The 18,753-nt window shown below is 41.0% G+C and overlaps 1 protein-coding gene across 2 annotated transcripts in view; it reads left to right on the forward strand.

Moving 5' to 3' along the window:
* Positions 1-2,870: 2,870 nt before the first annotated feature.
* Positions 2,871-18,753, forward strand: part of IKBKE (inhibitor of nuclear factor kappa B kinase subunit epsilon) — a 77,908-nt gene continuing 62,025 nt past the window's right edge. Inside the window, exons 1-7 of one of the 2 annotated variants that reach the window (XM_063451047.1) lie at positions 2,871-2,945; positions 9,604-9,717; positions 9,909-10,032; positions 13,205-13,345; positions 13,923-14,052; positions 14,680-14,861; positions 16,297-16,457. In XM_063451047.1, coding sequence (XP_063307117.1) covers positions 9,946-10,032; positions 13,205-13,345; positions 13,923-14,052; positions 14,680-14,861; positions 16,297-16,457 — 701 coding nt within the window. In that variant the 5' untranslated portion in view covers positions 2,871-2,945; positions 9,604-9,717; positions 9,909-9,945. Of the gene's footprint in view, positions 2,946-9,603; positions 9,718-9,908; positions 10,033-13,204; positions 13,346-13,922; positions 14,081-14,679; positions 14,862-16,296; positions 16,458-18,753 lie in introns of those variants that run through there. The other variant, XM_063451056.1, reaches the window with a different exon arrangement.

Below are 18,753 nucleotides of genomic sequence, written 5' to 3' on the forward strand. Positions count from 1 at the left end.
TGGGTTGTAATTTTAAATGTGGAATTGCCATAGCATGCCACAAGTCACTTTATAAATCTAATGCCCTACAAGATTTGCCTGGGTTAACTGTAAGTGCTGTTATTGTGAAGTGGAAGCATCTATGAATCACAGCCCAGCTCCGAAGTGGTAGACCACACATGCTCAGAGTGGGGATACCAAATGCCTGGATCTCAGTAAAGGGTTCTTTTAGGTTTAACCCTTCAATGTGGAACTGTTTTTTTTTATTTTTTTTTAAGACACTGCAGTGTTTACATTCCTGGGTTAAAGAAACACTGAGCACCATAACAACTTAATGGAAATGGTCCCTTTAGGGTTTAAACCATTTACGGACGGTCTAACCACTTAGTCTGTGTTCCAGTGTTGGTCAAACGTGTCAGTTGTCTTAACTAGCCCTTGTCCCAGTTTGGCTCAGACTCAACCTTTTAAATGACTAGTACATTCCTTTCTAACATTAGAACCCACTTTCAGCTTTTGATTTGTGATTTTGAACTTCTGCCTCTTAAAAACGACATAAAATAATATTACTCTGTACTCACTAATCCGTATGTTGTAATGCCTTAAATTTCATAGTTCCCTCAACCAGTTAAATCAACCACCGTAAGCACTACAGCCAACTGGGACCCAGATAATTTGTCATGTTCTGTATCTACAGAGAGTTGTTGTACAAGCCTGTGCATGCTCAAGGAATCCTTCCATAGTGCCATGTACGCAAATGTGTAGCGTGGGTGTTAAATTGATCTGCTTGTGTGCCAGGATAGTCAAGCATGCAATGTAAAGGGGAAAAGAAAACATTTAAGGAACACTACAAGCACCACAACCATTATTGTGCAGGACAAGCCTTGGTGCCATCCAGAGCCAGATTTGGGCAACTCTTGGAGACCTGGACTCTTTCTGTTCATGTTTTGTGTGTGGCGGCTGAGTTTTATATGTGTGGGGGACACTGAGTGTTGTGTATGTATGAAGGGGGTTGAGTGTGCATTTGTGTTCTGATTGAGTTTTGTGTATGGTGGGTGAATTTTGTGTGTTGAGGGGTCGATATTGTGGGGTGGAGGGTAGTCTGTATGTGGTGTCTGAGTGTAGGGGATAGTTGATTTTTTTTTTTTTTCTTTTCATTTGCCCCCTCCTGCTTAACTTTTGACGGGAGGTGCATGTTATCCCTATTAGTCCAGTTGATACCATCGCCTTAGTGGTCTGGTGGGGGAGTGTTTTGGTGCAGATCACTTTGCAAGTTCTTTTCTGGTTCCACCACTTGGCCAATGACTCAGAGCTCTGGCACTCTATGAGTCATTGAAAAGGGCTGCAACCACAAAAAAGCTCTTAAAGTGATCTTCACTGACAGAAGTCCATCCATGAAATGAGGAGAGAAAGGAAATCTATTGACCTTCCTGTCAGTGCAAAGAAGGTCCACACAAACAGAACACATGCTCCAGACCCAGATAAGGGCCCACCTTGCCTCGTCTGAGTCTGTGCCCTAGGCAGTCACCTATGTTGCTTTATGGGTAGTCCAGCTTAGGTGACATCCCACAGTAAGTAGTCAAACCATTGATAACTTGGCTAGGTCCCTCTGGGTGCCCATGCTGCATTTGGTCATCTTCTACAGGAGAAAATGCATGTCTGTAAATAATAAAGCACGGCTGAACCTGGACTGCGCTTACTGACCCAATATGCTCAGCTGGCACTCTCAGCCAATGAGTGCAGCCATGCATGGCCTTGCTTGGCTCTGTGGAGCTAATGAGATTTTCCTGCAGGAGGAGCATGGAAGCAGGGGCTCTGAGAATGGGGACTTGGTTGAGCTCAGGTTAGTTGTCAAACTGTACTAAAACCACTTTTTTTTACCACTTTTGCAGTTCCTTTAAAAACAAAAACAAAAAAAAAAACTAGTACAGCCAACATTTAGTTAACTCCCAAACTGAAATAACAATTTTGAAAGAAATGTCAAATTAAAGTTAATTTTAGTCTAAATTTAAATAGTGCACACTTCCAAACATTGAGCGATATTGAGCCTGGATAGTGGGGGGAAGTAGGCTTGTAAGTGGTGTACCAGCGATATGACTTTTGTCAATGATGATGCCCAAAGGCTTAACTGACATTGAGAGGTATAAAACAGGTACTTGGGTGGCCTGTGCCAGTTACACCACATGCATCTAATGACTCATTTATTCAGTGGGGTAATGAGGACTTTCTGGTGACCCACATCTGAGTGAACCAGTGACCAAACCCAGAACAGCAGGAAAGAACCTCAAATTCCCGACTATTTCCCTCAATCCGGGATTGTTGGAAGGTATGTAAGTGGGTTTTTACTGCAAATTGCTGAAACAGTCTCCTCACTTACTGACCGAGTTCCGTTCTTACGACCCGATCGTAAAACAAATTGGTAGGTAAGTGAGGCGCATGCGCACCAGTGTTGGTCTATGTTCAGGGAAATTTACCCAAACGTAGACATACGCACCAGAGCAGGGAATCCTTCTAATCTATGTTCGGGGAAAATTCCCAGAACATAGACCACCTCTCTAACGTGCAAAATCCCTTGAATCCCCACGCTAGGGAGCGGGTCATAAGTGCGAGCCGTCGCAAAGCAAGGACCACCTGTATACCTTTCCCAACAATTGAATAACCATGAAACTGTTAAACCCCAATATTCATGAACACTTATGACCTGATCATGTTTAAAAGGTATGGTGCATAATGTCTTAGAACACTGGGGCAGAGATGAAGGAAGGAAGTGATGGCTAATAATCTCATTTTGAAGGTTGAAAGAATATGTGCCCTGTCCCTTTAAGAGGCATGACATTGTTTCAAAATACTACTTCCTTGTTTCCCTTTTCTTTCATATAGTGTGGGAGTGACAGACAGGGTAACAGAAACCGGGGCAGCTTTGTGCTTGTCTTTCAGCATACAGATTTAATTATCGATCCAACATTCAGGTCGGTATTTTAGGAGTACACTGTCCGAAGCAGACCACTCTCTGCAATAGTGTGTAGTTCTATGAACCTTTATACTACTTGTCCTTCGTTTCTTTCTGTGTGTGTTGCATTATGTTTATATCGGGCTTTGGTTTTTATGTTGGCACTTGTATTTTGATTAAATATATTTTCATTGTAATGATACTTCTAAAATGATTTGGGTCATACTGACCTGGATTATGTTTTCATTATTCGGTGATTTGCATTGAAAAGAAGAACAGAACAGATGTAGTTTGGAATGATGAAAATGTGCTTAGTACAAACTTTTGGAGCATACTGTCAATTCTGTGCAGAGATTCAATTTCACCAGTGTTTTTCTTCCTTCTAACACTTCTGCATTCTGTTTTTATTTAGTTCAGAGTTTGAATGGGAATATATTTTGTTAAAAAATACTTAGATATATATTGTGCAATCAATTAAGAATCCCTGCCTATATTGTGTACACTTTAAAAAACGTTTTTTTTTTGTTTTTGTTTTTTTTTATTTTTAAATTTAATTTTATTTATCTGCTAGTGTTACTGATGTTATTTGCACTTGTTTTATCATCATTTTTTGTGTTGCTTGCCTCCTCTAGGCTAGCATATAAATATAACCATGATTTTGAGGCGTCTTTTTTTTTTTTTTTTAATATATTGGGAAGTGCATAAAAGCACTGTAGCATTAGATTTTTTTGTTTGCCACAAATTAGTGAGTAGGTAACCCCATAGTGTTTCATTGTTTAAAGGAGAACTCTGACATTTTAATATGAATTTGTGTATGAGTGACTTCCTTATTAGTTAGATTTGCCTTCCTCCCAATACTAAAATAATGACTGTCTTCTCTCCATATAATACACTCTGCACTGGTCTTGCTGAAGCTCCCCAATCGCCATCACTTTGCAGAAATGCATTAGCTCAGTGCATCTCTATTGCGAGTGTTCTGCGTCTTCATGCTGAACGTCGGTCCTGCAAACATTGCAGGACTTAATATAACGTTCCTACACTCATCCCCACACCACACACAATATTTAAAAGGTTACTCCAACCACCATGACCACTTAAGTGATTTAAAGTGGCCATGGTGATAGGAGTCTGTATGTGCATAGTTACTGCTTGAAACACCGCTCATACAGAGAAATCTGCACTTTTGTGGTGGGGTCTAGTTGGATCTGTTGCACAGATGACTTTCGCCAGGGCTTGACAGATTTGCTTTGAATCTAGGATCCAGGTTTTTCATTTTTTAAAAACATTTTTTAAACCATCAAAGCTTTATTTTAAACCGCAAAAATGCAATTCCTTAAGGGGCACTATACTCACCAGAACCGCTTAATATTGTGGTTCTGGTGTCTATATCCTGTCCCTGCAGGCTTTTCAATGGAAACGCTGCATTTTCAGAGAAAAGGCAGTGTTTACATTGCTGCCTAGTAACACCTCTAAGTGCAGTCATTCAGACGGCCACTAGAAGTACTCCCTAGTACAGTTCTGTACAGTATGCAGCACCAAAAGTTCTCCACGCTCGGCTTGGAGGCACTAAACATTTTCCATAGATATGCATGAATTCAATGCATTTCTATGAGGAGATGCTGATTGGCGCAGTGCTTTTCTGCACATGCGCAATAGCCTCCCAAGGCTTTTTTTATAGGAAAGCATTGAATTGACTTGGGTCATTAAGATTGATTGTAGGGGCCGGCTGAGGAGAGACTGGCTCAGGTGAGTAAAAACATCTTTCTCGGGGGCGGAGCCTAGCTTCCTAGCAGAGTGGACGTGCAGCACGATAGCTCCTGCAAGCCAGCCACTAAAAAGGGGGATATACCCCAAATCACCGCACGCACACCGCTGGGAAGGTGACTACAGAGTGGGGGAGACCCAGGAAAACGTTTTGATACCAAACTTGTACCCGCAACTCACCGGGTCCCCACGAATCCAACTTGAGGCCTAGCTGCGATCGAGCCAGGGAGAGGCGGCCGCTCTCCTGGATGGTAACCTTGCAGATGGCAACCTCACCGTACTCACCTCTAACCCCCCCCCCCTCTGGTCCGGCGGGGGTTATCCCGGTCCACGCTGGGAACCACAGGCAGCCGGCCAACATTGCCTCCGATCACCATGAGGCAGCAAGGCACACCTAAGATGGCGGAGGATGGCGGCAGGCACAAACGAGCGCAGACCCTATGCACCAAACATCCCCAGCACAGCCTGCATCCTACTCCACCTGCACCAGGGGTAAAGTCAGCTCGTAGAGCTCACACACAGAGAATCCCTGCCAGAAAGAAAACTTGCCGACCTAACCTACCCGCAACCAGCTCAAGCACCCAGGTACTCCAGCGCCCTACGGAACATCAAAGACACAGCCTGACCGTGGTGAGGAGGGGCGGTAGCGGTGGGTGTTGGGGGACAGCAAAACACACGGCCTGTACCGGTCCTGAAGACCCTGACAGCCGACCACAGCGTGACCTGCTGGCAAAAGGCATCGGATGATCACAGGACTGAGAGCCCAGTAATCTCTCTAATGCTGCGCTATTCCCCCTCTTTTTCTCCTTATGAAACAAGAAGCCCACTAATAAGCATGCATAGCTTGTAGCCAGTGGACCTTCTCTGGGTGGTGATACTCTCAGTTATCAGCATGTTCTTATCATGGTTTTCGTCTATGCTTTTCTTATGTGTTTAGTTTACCTTTGTGCCGTGATAAGTAGCAATTATCTATGAATAGCCTTGCTATTCTGTTATAAAAGTTGGTTCAGCTTGCGTACCTTTCTAACCTACAACTGTTTATTAAGCATGACCACGATATATATGCTCCTAGCTAGGCATACAGCGGTCATAACGTCCCATTGCTCCTCTTCTACTCATGTCTCAACGTATAACCAATCATACTGTTATCTTTTGTTGAAATCTCTGCTACGATCTCACAACTTAACTACTTAAAGCATGTATAATCTACTGCACATAGCGTGTTTAAAACATAACATTTAAAAAATGTGCCGATATTCTTATGTCACAAATGTACAACTACTGTGTCTATCTCTTTTGAATATGCTGTTGACTAAGGTAGCCTGGAACTCTGTGACGGACTGCTTAATGTAAATTTTGTGCAAAAATTATGTCTATCGTCAGAGTGCTGACAACACATAATGATCTTTTCCCTTGCAGGCAGCAGTGACGGAAATACCACTCGTGCAGCCGGTGTAACTGCACTGGGGCCTGAACGCTGGAAGGAGTCCATCGGGCGGCCCATGCATTTAGGGCCACTGATGGCCCTGGGTGAAGAAGGGCCCGGTCAGGTGCAGCGGGTCTTTAAGACAGCGACTGGACCTCTTTCACATCGGCAGTGCTGGGAGGAAGTGAAAGATGGCCATTTCCTTGCAGCAGCAGGGCCAGTTGGCCATCTCTCACAGGGTTCCTGCCAGGTTCACTAATTTACCCTCTGTCCACACTCCTCTGCGGCAGCACTAGGAGGAAGTGATATCACATCCTGTCACATCCTGCTAGAGCTCTATGGAAGCCCCGCAGGAAGGAGCCCTGGCAAAATTCAGAACCTGGGACCTGTTTCTGCAGAGTGGCCAGCAGGATGAAGTAGCGAATGAAGAGAGAGAAGGGGCATGTGCATATTCCTGCAATAAAGATGGGAGTGTGTGTGTAGCGGAGGCCTGGTATTCCACAGGTTAACTCCACTAAAGATCCCAGTGAGGCTCAGGAACAAGTAGTAAAAATACCGTGAAGTAATAATTCCAGCAAGCAAAGTAATCCACGAATATCCCCATACAGATCCCAATGACTGGACGACACACAGCATCAGGAGCAGAACTGACTTTTAATCCACACAGTCTCCTTATAAAGCATTCTCCCATGCAAGGGAGGGATTTACATTAATCAGTACAGTATCCAATAGTGTAACAGTTACCTCCCACAGATCTCCTCCCCTCAGTATGACACTTAATCCCATTACACATGCTGTAGTTTTCCCCGAGTTCTGGATGTACCCTAAAACAAGCAGTGATAATAATACTTTGGGTACCCCCTGGTAGCCCTGATCTGGGTGACTAACATATCCAAAATTCACCCAGATCAGACCAGGGGTTCGGGAGTTAGATGGAGGGTGTAATTTGACCGACCGCACACGAGGTGGTATCCGAAAACGGTTCCATGTGGTTTGGCCCTGCGGTCGGTCTTCGTTCGGGAGGTAAAACACACATAAAATACTGCCATCCACGATTAACTTTACATTCGTATGAATCCCCTTGTTCGGTACTTTAAACTTACCGAACGGGGGGCTGATTAGCCTTCCCGTTCAGGAGTTACGGAGCCCTGGAGGTCTCAGCGGTGTTCGGGTAATCGAGTGTCCGATTTGAGTTCCAGACACTCGATGACCAAACACCGCTGATATTTTCGTGCGTAAGATGGCCGCCGCCACGTGTTCGTATACCGAACGGCGGCCACCCAGATACATCAATAAAGTACTGATTAACTTGCGGTTAGAGAAGTGTGAAAGCTTAATAAGGTACATACTTCTCTCTGGGGTGGTCTATTGGTTCGGTAGTTTCCATTCGTATGGAGTACGGATCGAAACTACCGAACAATCATATGAATCCTACATACAGTTTAACCATATAAATAGAAAACACACAAATTGCATTTTTACCGCAGTCTTTTAGGACAGCCCTTGTACCATCCGCTACAGTGTGGGTCACTGTGTGCATGTGTGCGTGTGTGTTGGCCTCTGTGTGTATGTGTGGACCAGTGTGTGTTGGTCACCGTGTGTGTTTGTGGTTCACTGTTTGTGAGTGTGGGTCACCCTGTGTGTATTTATGGGCCACTGTGTGTTTTTATGTGGGCCACTGTGTGTTTTTGTGTGGGCCACTGTGTGTTTTGGTGTGGGCCACTGTGTGTTTTGGTGTGGGCCACTGTGTGTTTTGGTGTGGGCCACTGTGTGTTTTGGTGTGGGCCACTGTGTGTTTTGGTGTGGGCCACTGTGTGTTTTGGTGTGGGCCACTGTGTGTTTTGGTGTGGGCCACTGTGTGTTTTGGTGTGGGCCACTGTGTGTTTTGGTGTGGGCCACTGTGTGTTTTGGTGTGGGCCACTGTGTGTTTTGGTGTGGGCCACTGTGTGTTTTGGTGTGGGCCACTGTGTGTTTTGGTGTGGGCCACTGTGTGTTTTGGTGTGGGCCACTGTGTGTTTTGGTGTGGGCCACTGTGTGTTTTGGTGTGGGCCACTGTGTGTTTTGGTGTGGGCCACTGTGTGTTTTGGTGTGGGCCACTGTGTGTTTTGGTGTGGGCCACTGTGTGTTTTGGTGTGGGCCACTGTGTGTTTTGGTGTGGGCCACTGTGTGTTTTGGTGTGGGCCACTGTGTGTTTTGGTGTGGGCCACTGTGTGTTTTGGTGTGGGCCACTGTGTGTTTTGGTGTGGGCCACTGTGTGTTTTGGTGTGGGCCACTGTGTGTTTTGGTGTGGGCCACTGTGTGTTTTGGTGTGGGCCACTGTGTGTTTTGGTGTGGGCCACTGTGTGTTTTGGTGTGGGCCACTGTGTGTTTGTATGTGTGGGCCACTGTGTGTTTGTATGTGTGTATCGACCACTGTGTGTTTGTATGTGTGTGTGGGCCACTGTGTGTTTGTATGTGTGTGTGGGCCACTGTGTGTATGTGTGTATCTGTATTTATAACCGAATATTTGTGTATCTGTGTCTGGCAGTGTATGTTTATATGTCCATACATCCCAGCATTCAAACACCAACACAATAAACAAATACACCCCTGCATTCAGATGCCAACAGTGCACACAAATGCACAACTGCATGCAAACACTACTTACAAAACGCACTACTATATTCAAATGGCAACAATAATTACAAATACTCTCTCTGCATTAGTACAGCCACTGGCAGGCAGCATGCCTGCAAGGGGAAGCCTGGTGCTTCCTTTCCTCTGTGAGCTCCCTCCAGTCTCCCTTTTTTACTAAAATGCGTGATACTGGAAATACTGGAAGGTTTCAAGTCTTTTGATTTTTTTTTTTTTTTAAAGGTGGGGGAAAAAAAGAGATGTTTTAAAAAGTGGAGGAGGAGCCCGTTAAGTGGCAATATACAGAACCAACAATATCAGCTCCATTTAATAGCAGTTTCAGTTACATGTCAATCGTTCTGGTTGCTTCAAATCTTCATCATTATTGTTTGAGAGTGACCAGACTTGTTCAGCCTAGGGTGGCACTAGACTTTAACCTTGTTGCAACGGTCACTGTAACCTGTTTTTCTCCAACACTTGTACATTTGGCGATAGCTGATTTTAAAGGTATGTCAGCCATATAAATTTAGCCAAAATGTTGGGCTTGTATCTACTTCTAGAATCCTCACTATTGGTGATGTGGAGGAACCAGACCCATCGACATATACATTTTGCTGGCTCTGAAGATTGTGAGTTAAATTCTGTGGGTCACTTTTACTGTACATATTACGCAATTACATGTGTGTCCATTTGTTTCCATTGTAGAGTCCCAAAGTGGCTATCAAGACTATTCAGTGAATCAGTTTATTTTTCTTTAGTTTCACTGGTCGTGTAGAAATTATTGTAAGCAAAACTGTGCAAAAATATTTTTTCTATTTTTCCCTCTTTCATAAAATTTGAAATAACCCTAAATCTTGTGTTTATGTATATATAGGTATCAGAAGATACTAATATCTGTCCTTTAAATCACAATGGAATGAACATATGACAAACGTGCCAAAAAGGCCCCCAAAACACAGGATCTCAGACGACCTTTGTCTACACTCAGGTCAGTATAGCACCATTTAATTCCATTTAATTTTACTGATGGCCTTCCTGTTCTCTAAAAAAACATCCTCTTATGGACACCAGAACGCATTTATTATTTTGATTTCGTAACAACGGTATTACTATCTTCTTTATGGGGAGAAGGCCAAGCAATTGTACTAATATTTGTTTGATTATAATTTTTCCCCACAGAATCCATATGATGTTGCAGACTCCACATAATTAGAAAATGCCTAGCACCCCAAATTACCTGTGGGAGTTGGATGATATTTTAGGACAAGGTGCCACAGCATGTGTATACAAGGCACGGAATAAGGTAAATGATCTGTTGTCAAACCCCAGAACGACTTTGGAAAAAAGTGAAGTCCTTGCATCAAATTCCCTTCTCCTATTTCCTACCCTTACTTTTCGAGGGTCTAAAATGCATTGTATATAGGATTGTATCACAGAACTCTCCCATAAGCATAACTCATGGGCATTTAGCATTTAGAATGTCTAATTGCACATATAATTCATTATTTTCTCAAATAAAATACTTGACCTTGATTCACATTACCTACCCAGTTACTTCTTAAATAACCAATAGAAACCCACAGAAATTACTGTATTAAATACAAAGTAAAAAGCGGTATTTTGTTATTTGGAGTATTGGGCGATAGGGGCGACGCATTGCAAGTTAACAGAGCTTTAAAACGGCACGGTCAGCTCTGCATTCAAAATGAGTTATTATAAAAATAAAATCTTTATGAAATACTCACATTCACTGGTTTGGCATTTAAGACTATTCTGCCTTAGTTTTTTTTTTTTCTGTGCTTGATAAAGTTTGAGAAAAGGCGGAGCTACCTTTTGTCAAGCTGTCAGTAATTTTGCCTAAGGAGAAAAATGCTTGCGGCATCCTCTATAGACATTAGTGTTGTATTCTCATGAGAATATAACACTGACATCGGCTCCTGACAGATGAAGCACCTGAAGCTGAAAAGGGACTGGCAGGAATACGATGGCAGTGGTCTTCAGCGACCGGTTCAGGTAAATCGAACTCACCTTCCCCTGCACCCCTTGGTCTGGGGTCTGTTTAAATTATGCCAAGACCCCAGGCAGTGACAGAGCTGCTTTAACACACCATTCTCCGATTAAATTCTCATTCTCCAAACAACTATTTATGCTACGTTAATTTGCAGGGTTATTTACTATAAACCATAAATTGTCTGGAATCCACCAGGAACTGTAAGTGGAGGCCAAAATAGCACGTGTTGAAAACTTCTCCAAAATACCTATGTTTCTAGTTCAGCTATTCTGACTGTCTGTGATTTAGTGAGAAGAGTAACCCTGCAGTTAAAAAAAAAAAAAACTTTAGCAAGGCTAAAAGTATTATCAATATAATATTTGAGCTCAATTAATGTTTCATTAGAATACATCATCTATTATAAATACATAGTCATTAAATGAAAAAAAATAAAATTAAGATTGCATGTTTCTATAAATGATAGCAGTGATGACATCACTTGTGAAGTTATTCCCTGTAATAGATGGTAAATAATGCACCATTTGGCCTTGTTTAGTTCTAGGGTCCTAACATTGAGAAGTACTGAAACATGCATAAATAGGACTATACATAGGACACATATTTGACTCATTCCCAGGTCTAATTAAAGGTACACTCCACTGTCCAAATAAAGAAAAGAAAAGAAAAAAAACACTGTTTAGTACACATACCCCCAATGAAACCTTGCCAGCATTTAACTTTGCCTTTCTTTATTGGGAGAATATCTAAAGACATCTTGCAGAAGTTGCTGATCTCTCAGCGAGAAGTCTCGAGCTTAGATCCATGAGCTAAACAACAAAGGGGTGACAGGACTGGCTGTCTGGCAGCCAGGGGGTGTAACAAATGTAATTTAATAAAAGTGCCAATTTCGGCACTTTTGTAAAAAAAAAAAAATTAAAAAAGGAACACCGTTAACTCATAAATAAATTCAGCAAGCAGACATCCCCTTCCTTTAACCTTTAGACTACTATAATACTTACATGACCCTTAAGGACCAAACTTCTGGAATAAAATGGAATTATGACGTGTCAGACATGTCATGTGTCCTTAAGGGGTTAAACCCTACAGTATCCATGCCCACTTTCCTAGCTTGGAAAAATAATGTAATATAAAAGATTCAATGAATCTGGTACTGAGGGAAAATAATGCCATATTGGCGGACATTAATAATTGTGTATTAGGATGTATCAAAATCCCTCAATGGCATTATTTTCCCATCATACATGGGTCACCTATGTTTCAAATGCACATATACATACATACATACATGTACATATTTGCAATTAAGAGAACCTTTACAAATTTGTTTAATAGGTATAATTTATAATTATCTCCATTACCCTCCCTCTTTACTGGGTACTATTACAGCTATAGGATCCCTTGTAGGCACGGGGGATGAAGCCTGTTAGACAGTGAATATTTTAGTCTAACTATCCTTCTCCATTTTTTTATTGGAAGGCTTCCCACATTATTTACTATCTGGAATTAAACATGACTATGTTCCAATCTCCTTTTAGAAATAGGCAGCGAGTTTCATCTATATACATATGCCTGCTATTTATGGGAGTTGGATTCCAGGTCAGTACCTTATTTACCCCACACTCCTGTGATCACCAAACCTCTATTCCATTGCCTATACGTGTGTAACAGTTGTAGGCAGGGAGCTTTCCTTTATGCGTCTGATTGCTGGATATTATCCTGTTATACGCTACAATATCCATTTGGTGCCGATCTTGGTACTACCAGTTATTCCCTAGTATATCACCCCACTGAGACAAAATCTTGATACAGACGTGTGCATAGATTTATACCCGCTACGTTGGTGATACGCTTTACCTTGATACTGGAATCGGTAGTACGATAGGTTTTACGAATACAACGTTTTTAGTTCTTACTAGGTTGTGATTATTCATTTAGACCTTTCATACTCCTATTTTTTATGTATTTATTTGGGATTTCTTTATTTTATTTTTCTATTTTTATTTCCTTACATTTGGTTTGTTCACAGCATAGAACACCATGGTATTTGATGTTGGGCAATTTTATTAGTTTTTTTGTTTCATTTTTCAAATATGAGATTTTCCTTTGTCTGGATTTAAAATTTTTCCTTTGTATTTGTTACCCATCCCAGCTCTCTCCTTGGTACACCACCTTTTCTCAATATACATATTTTACATTTGATGTTACCCCCCTCTACTTGTGTACCAATCCTATATTTAACTTGCCTTATTCCATTTGTTTTTTTTTTTTGCATATCAAATTAGTTTCAGGTGGAAGGGGTTTTCAATCACAATTTTTTTCTCCACCGTAACCTTTTTGGCTTTTTCTATGTATGTATGTATGTATGTATGTGTATATATCTCTTTTGTAAAGAGAGAGAACACTTTTTTTTCCTATATGGGGGGTGGCCAAGAACTTAATTGTGTCTTGTCTCTTATTTCTGCAGAAATCGGGGGAAGTGGTGGCGGTAAAGGTGTTTAATAACCTGAGTTATCACAGGCCGCCAGAGGTCCAGATGAGAGAGTTTGAGATGCTGAGAAAGCTCAACCACACAAACATCGTCAAGCTTTTCGCTGTAGAGCAAACTGTAAGTCCTGATCATTTCACACCTTTCACAGTGCGATAAATGTGGTGGTAGTTCTCAAAGCCATCTCAAAATCCTAAGCACAGGAGACCAGCAACCTCATTATATTGACAGTTTGTCGTGCTCTGTTAATAATTTCTTGCACCTAATCAATGCACCTGTTTTAATGTTCCTTGTCTCTACTTTGCATAAGTGTTTACTATTTTGCAGATACATGCCTCTGTTATATAGAAACTGAATCATATAGCTGTATATTGAAGCCCAAAGAGAACACCTATAACAGTAATGATTCATTGTTACAAACATTATAATATAGTTCTCCTTAGTGACCTAGACCAATATACCACTTACACCATTGTATATAATCCTTTATTATGTGCCGTGGTTTTTGATACTTGAAATAGGTCCAGGAATTACCAATTGATTTTTCCAGTCTAACATCCTTATCTTCTGTGTTCATCAATCTCCTTATGACTTTGACCACCACACATCTCCGGTGATTGTTCATTCAATCGTTGTTCCTCCTGTTGCCCATGTGATTCTTTCCTATGATTCCTCTGATTCACCATTTATTCCCCAGGGCAATTCCCGGCAGAAGGTCCTAGTTATGGAGTACTGCGCTAGTGGGAGTCTGCTGTCTGTCTTGGAGGAGCCAGAGAATGCTTTTGGACTGTCGGAGTCAGAGTTTCACATTGTGGTGGAGTGTGTCGGTGAGATGCCATACATTGAGAAGTTCAGGTGTCTGCCTCCCTGATATTCATTACTGCCCATGTGTCAGTCTACAAAGAAATCTCCTGACCCATAATAGGGATTTATGTTTCATAACCTGTCCAGAGTGCTTTGTCATGAAAATATATTTAATATCTTTTAGACAAACACTTTTAGGACAAGATGATGAAGGAAAATGATAGGGTATAAACAACCCACTAATTTAATGCATTATATACAAACAATGAAACCATATATATTTATATGCAAAGTTTCCCTCAATTCACTGTTTAGCTCCGTACCACGAAGAGACTTGTATCCCACTTATCATAGTTGCTATCACTTTACACACTACCTGGTTCCCTGTTTACTGAACCAGGCTATGTCATGGTCCAGAGAGAAGAGAGCGAACTCCTGTTCAGATTCATTTTGTAAAAATGTTTTTAGTTCAATACGATACATTTATTAACTGTTGTTTTTGTTTTTTTAAATGCTTGTAATTAGATTTTTTTTGTCTCCTGCTAAAAAAAAGAATCAACCAAAGAGGGAGCTATTTTTGTGATGTGCAAGAATTGTGTGATATCTTGGTTCAGTTTTTTCTGTAGTAATTTCTTCTGTTGGATTCTCAGTTGCAGGAATGAACCACCTTCGTCAAAATGGGGTAGTACACAGGGACATCAAACCCGGGAACATCATGCGTGTGATTGGGGAAGATGGACGAAGCATTTACAAACTGTCAGATTTTGGTGCTGCCCGTGAGCTGGATGATGATGAGAAGTTCGTATCCATTTATGGGACTGAGGAGTATTTGGTGTGTAGCTGCTATATATTCCACTTCTCCCCCCCCCCCCCCCCCCCAAAAACACACATTTGAAAAGCCTGATTACATGGCCTACAAATTCTACATTTCCTGGCAATTCTACAAATTCGTTTCATGTGTGGGGGTTGCTGTTTGCATTGTATTGTGTGTATTGGGGGTCTGCTTGTGGTCTTGATGAGTGATACTGAGTTGTGTGTGTGTGTGTGTGAAAGAGGAGTGACTGTGTATGAGGATTACTGTGTGGGTGTGACATAGTGACTGTGTGGAGCAGAGTGTGACAGAGTGTGTATGAGGATTACTGTGTGGGTGTGACAGTTACTGTGTGGAGCTGAGTGTGACAGAGTGAATGTGTATGAGGATTACTGTGTGGGTGTGACATAGTGACTGTGTGTGGACATGAGTTAGGGAGATGGGCTGTTTTCCTGTACAACCTCCCCACACTGTGCAGTTAATTTTTTCAAAATTTATTTTGCTTTTGCCTCCCTGCTTACCTTTTGGGCATGGAGGGAGCTACTCTTCATTTCTCTGAGGGTTCCTTCTCCTGTCCTTTTTTGACATACTAAGAGCTCTGATAGATTCAGCTTGGACAGTACAATACCTATCTCAGGATATACATTTCACAGTGGTTATGATATTTCTCCAAACAATAAAATATGTGGAAACAAAAAACTGAAATGTCCAATAGCGCCGTATAAAGACCAATAATTCTGTAGAGTAAAAAGTAGTTATCCTACTTACATGGTATAGAGCTCTTGGGTTTTAGATCGTTGGTGGTGCAACCCCCACCTGGGATGTATGGAACCAGAAAGCAAAATGAGTAACAGAGTAAAATCCAAAATAAATTAACTTTATTACAATATAAAAAAACAACGATTAAAAAAATAATACGAATAGATAATAAAATCCACACTTAACACGTTTTACTTTCAGGTTTCATCAGAAGTGTGGAGCTCTAATTTGGAACCTTGATAATTTGATCACCTCTCAGTTCGAAAACAAAAATGAATGTGTACCTTTCTGACTTTGTTATTCCTCTGTATACTTTCATTAATTACATTTTACTCTGTATTACTGCCCTTTCAATGTTACATTCTAATATTACATCATAAAACATTTCAGTATAGTTCAATATCAGATTCTGTATTAATCCTAAAATGCTTTTGTGCCTCTGTAGTGTCAGAAATTATTTACATTGTTTTATTAGTCGTTCTTTACATGCTATGCTATCCTTAAATATAATGGATATTATGTCATTACTCTGAAGGGTAAATGTATTAATCTGCGATCTTGTCCATATAATTACTTTGATTCCTTATCTTTGGGATGTAGCGGAAAGCAATCTGTCTCCAATGTCATGCTCTGATGCTTTGCACCCACACTTTGGTGACATCATTACTCATTTGGACATCATTTTGTTTCTTCTCAGCATCCTGATATGTATGAGAGAGCAGTGTTAAGGAAACCACAACAGAAGGTGTATGGGGTTACAGTTGACCTGTGGAGCATTGGAGTAACCTTTTACCACGCAGCATGTGGTAGGCTTCCATTCATCCCATATGGAGGATCGCGGCGGAATAAGGAGACCATGTGAGCATACATTTTACAAAATGGGAACTGGATATGTCAGAGTAAATAAGAAAAGATTACTTGATGAAGAGAAGGTCTTTGAAACAAACCCGACTCTTTACTTCCTTAGATGTGCACAAATGTTCAATTTAAAGGACCTGTCCCTAAAATGCCTTTTAATGCAATATCCACTTAATTCCCCATGATCCTTTGTAATCTTTGTTCCACTAAAACAAAGCCTCAAGACACTTTCCAATTTTTTTTCTCCATCTATTGACTTGAATATTGACCAAGCCTTTCCCACTAATATACCCCTTATATCTGATATGTATATGTCACTTCCAGGAGGAACACCATTGATGATCCAAAAAAAAAAAAAAAAAAAAGGCGGGAAACTCCTTATTAGATCCCATGTAAAACCATTAAATTAGAGACTTGGTCCAGAGTTCAAGGATTGCATGAGAAGCATCTGATGGCCTTGCATACGCTAGTCAAAAGGTTTAATGGATAAGAGACTGTTCTTTGTAAAATATATATATTCCATATATGAAAACAATGTAAAAATTACAGCATGGAATATTTACAGTTTATCTGCAGAGATACTCCTTGAGAAGTGTCATGACAAGGCTTGATTGGCAAGTTGTAATTGAACCTTGTTGAGGTGTACCAAGATGGAGGTGAGGGGTGGAGTTCATTTTAACTATGGCTCCATGTGTGAGAGAGAATCTTATTCAGACCTGGCACAACGAGGGCATACACAACAAACGCGGATTTGAAGCAGAAACATTAGTTTATTTCTCCCATTCTCTGTATGCTTTCTCTATGCTTACTGCCATAGGCAAAGTACAGAGCTTGTTACAATGATTGACAGGGAGCTAAGAGCAAGGTACTTCAGAATAACTCCCTCCAGTTTCCTTCCACCTATTATTATTGATTATAGCCATCATTTCATTTTACGAGTTGTAAAAGCCACTTACGAAATACAATTGTCCAAAACAGATATAGACAGGAGTTACTGGATATGACTACTAATGAAGTGGCTTTTTAAATTAATAAATATAGTTTGTGTTGAGATTTTGAGCATTGCAACTGCTTCACAGTGTGGAATGTCATGGAGTTTGTTTTGCCAGAGTTTGTGTGCATATTGTCCTTGAATGTTACTGTCAGCATGTCAAACACACAAATTGACATTGTACACACGCAGAAACACTGACAGGGGTTTTTTATGTCCATATGTGTGTTTGTCAGTGTTTCTTTGTGTGTATTCTCAGTATTTGTCTTTTTGATGGTTAATGTTTGTTAGTTTGCAGAGTTTATGCTTGTAATGTCAGCATGTGTGTTTTTAGTGTTTCTGAGTATCCAAAGTCAGTATGTGTGTGTGATTTTTATTTCTGTGTGTAATATCAGCATGTGTGTTTTTAGTGTTTCTGTGTGTGTGCCATTTCGGCACTGTATTTATGACTTAGAATTAATGGATAACAGCAACCAAATTTTAAAGTAAAAAAAAAAAAAATCTTGTTTACTCTCCTAAGTATGGGTATGAAAAAATGAATTCAGCAACAGGCAGCATACAAAGTGACAGATAACATTAGTTTACAGTTTCATACCCTTGTTCTTTAACCAAACTCCACTTTTAGTGCAAAACCACTGTCCCTCTTATAGCCCCACAATTCTCCTCACATACATTCATTTTGCACTAAAAGTGGAGTTTAGTTAAAGTACAAGGTTACAAACTCGTAAATTGCTGTTATCTGTCACTTTGCATGCTGCATGAATTTTCATACCCATACGCGGGAGAATAAAGAAGATACATTTTTTACTTTGAAATACGGTTTCTCTTATCCATTCATTTGTGTGGTTAGACCACCATATTCCATCAGCAAAGGATTGGGGTAGAAAGCCACTGCCTGTGGAATGAAGTCCTGTGTGCATATATTACTCCAGCGTTGGTGGATAATTGGTTACAATTCTAGATTGTGATTTATGGCCCATTCTATAGCCCTCTCCATCTATAGCTCCCTCGTCTACAGCCCCCACCATTTGTAACCTCCTAAATGTATAGCCTCCAACATTTACAGGCACCCCTTAATACATTTTAAATAGTAATCAAACACAAAGTACCTAGAGGCATTCTACTGGGACCCTGCTGGTCCAGTGGCTAGAACAGAACGTGGAGCATGCATCTGCCACACTATCTGTTCCCTCCCTTTGATTCAGTACCTGAATATTATTGTACACAGCAATATTAAGGCGAGCACTAGACGGGTGTGTGTACCAGCTCCGTACATTCACAGAAATACTATTGCAACTGTGCAGT

The sequence above is a fragment of the Pelobates fuscus genome, chromosome 1, assembly GCF_036172605.1.
Source record: "Pelobates fuscus isolate aPelFus1 chromosome 1, aPelFus1.pri, whole genome shotgun sequence".
NCBI classification, from domain to species: Eukaryota; Metazoa; Chordata; class Amphibia; order Anura; family Pelobatidae; genus Pelobates; species Pelobates fuscus.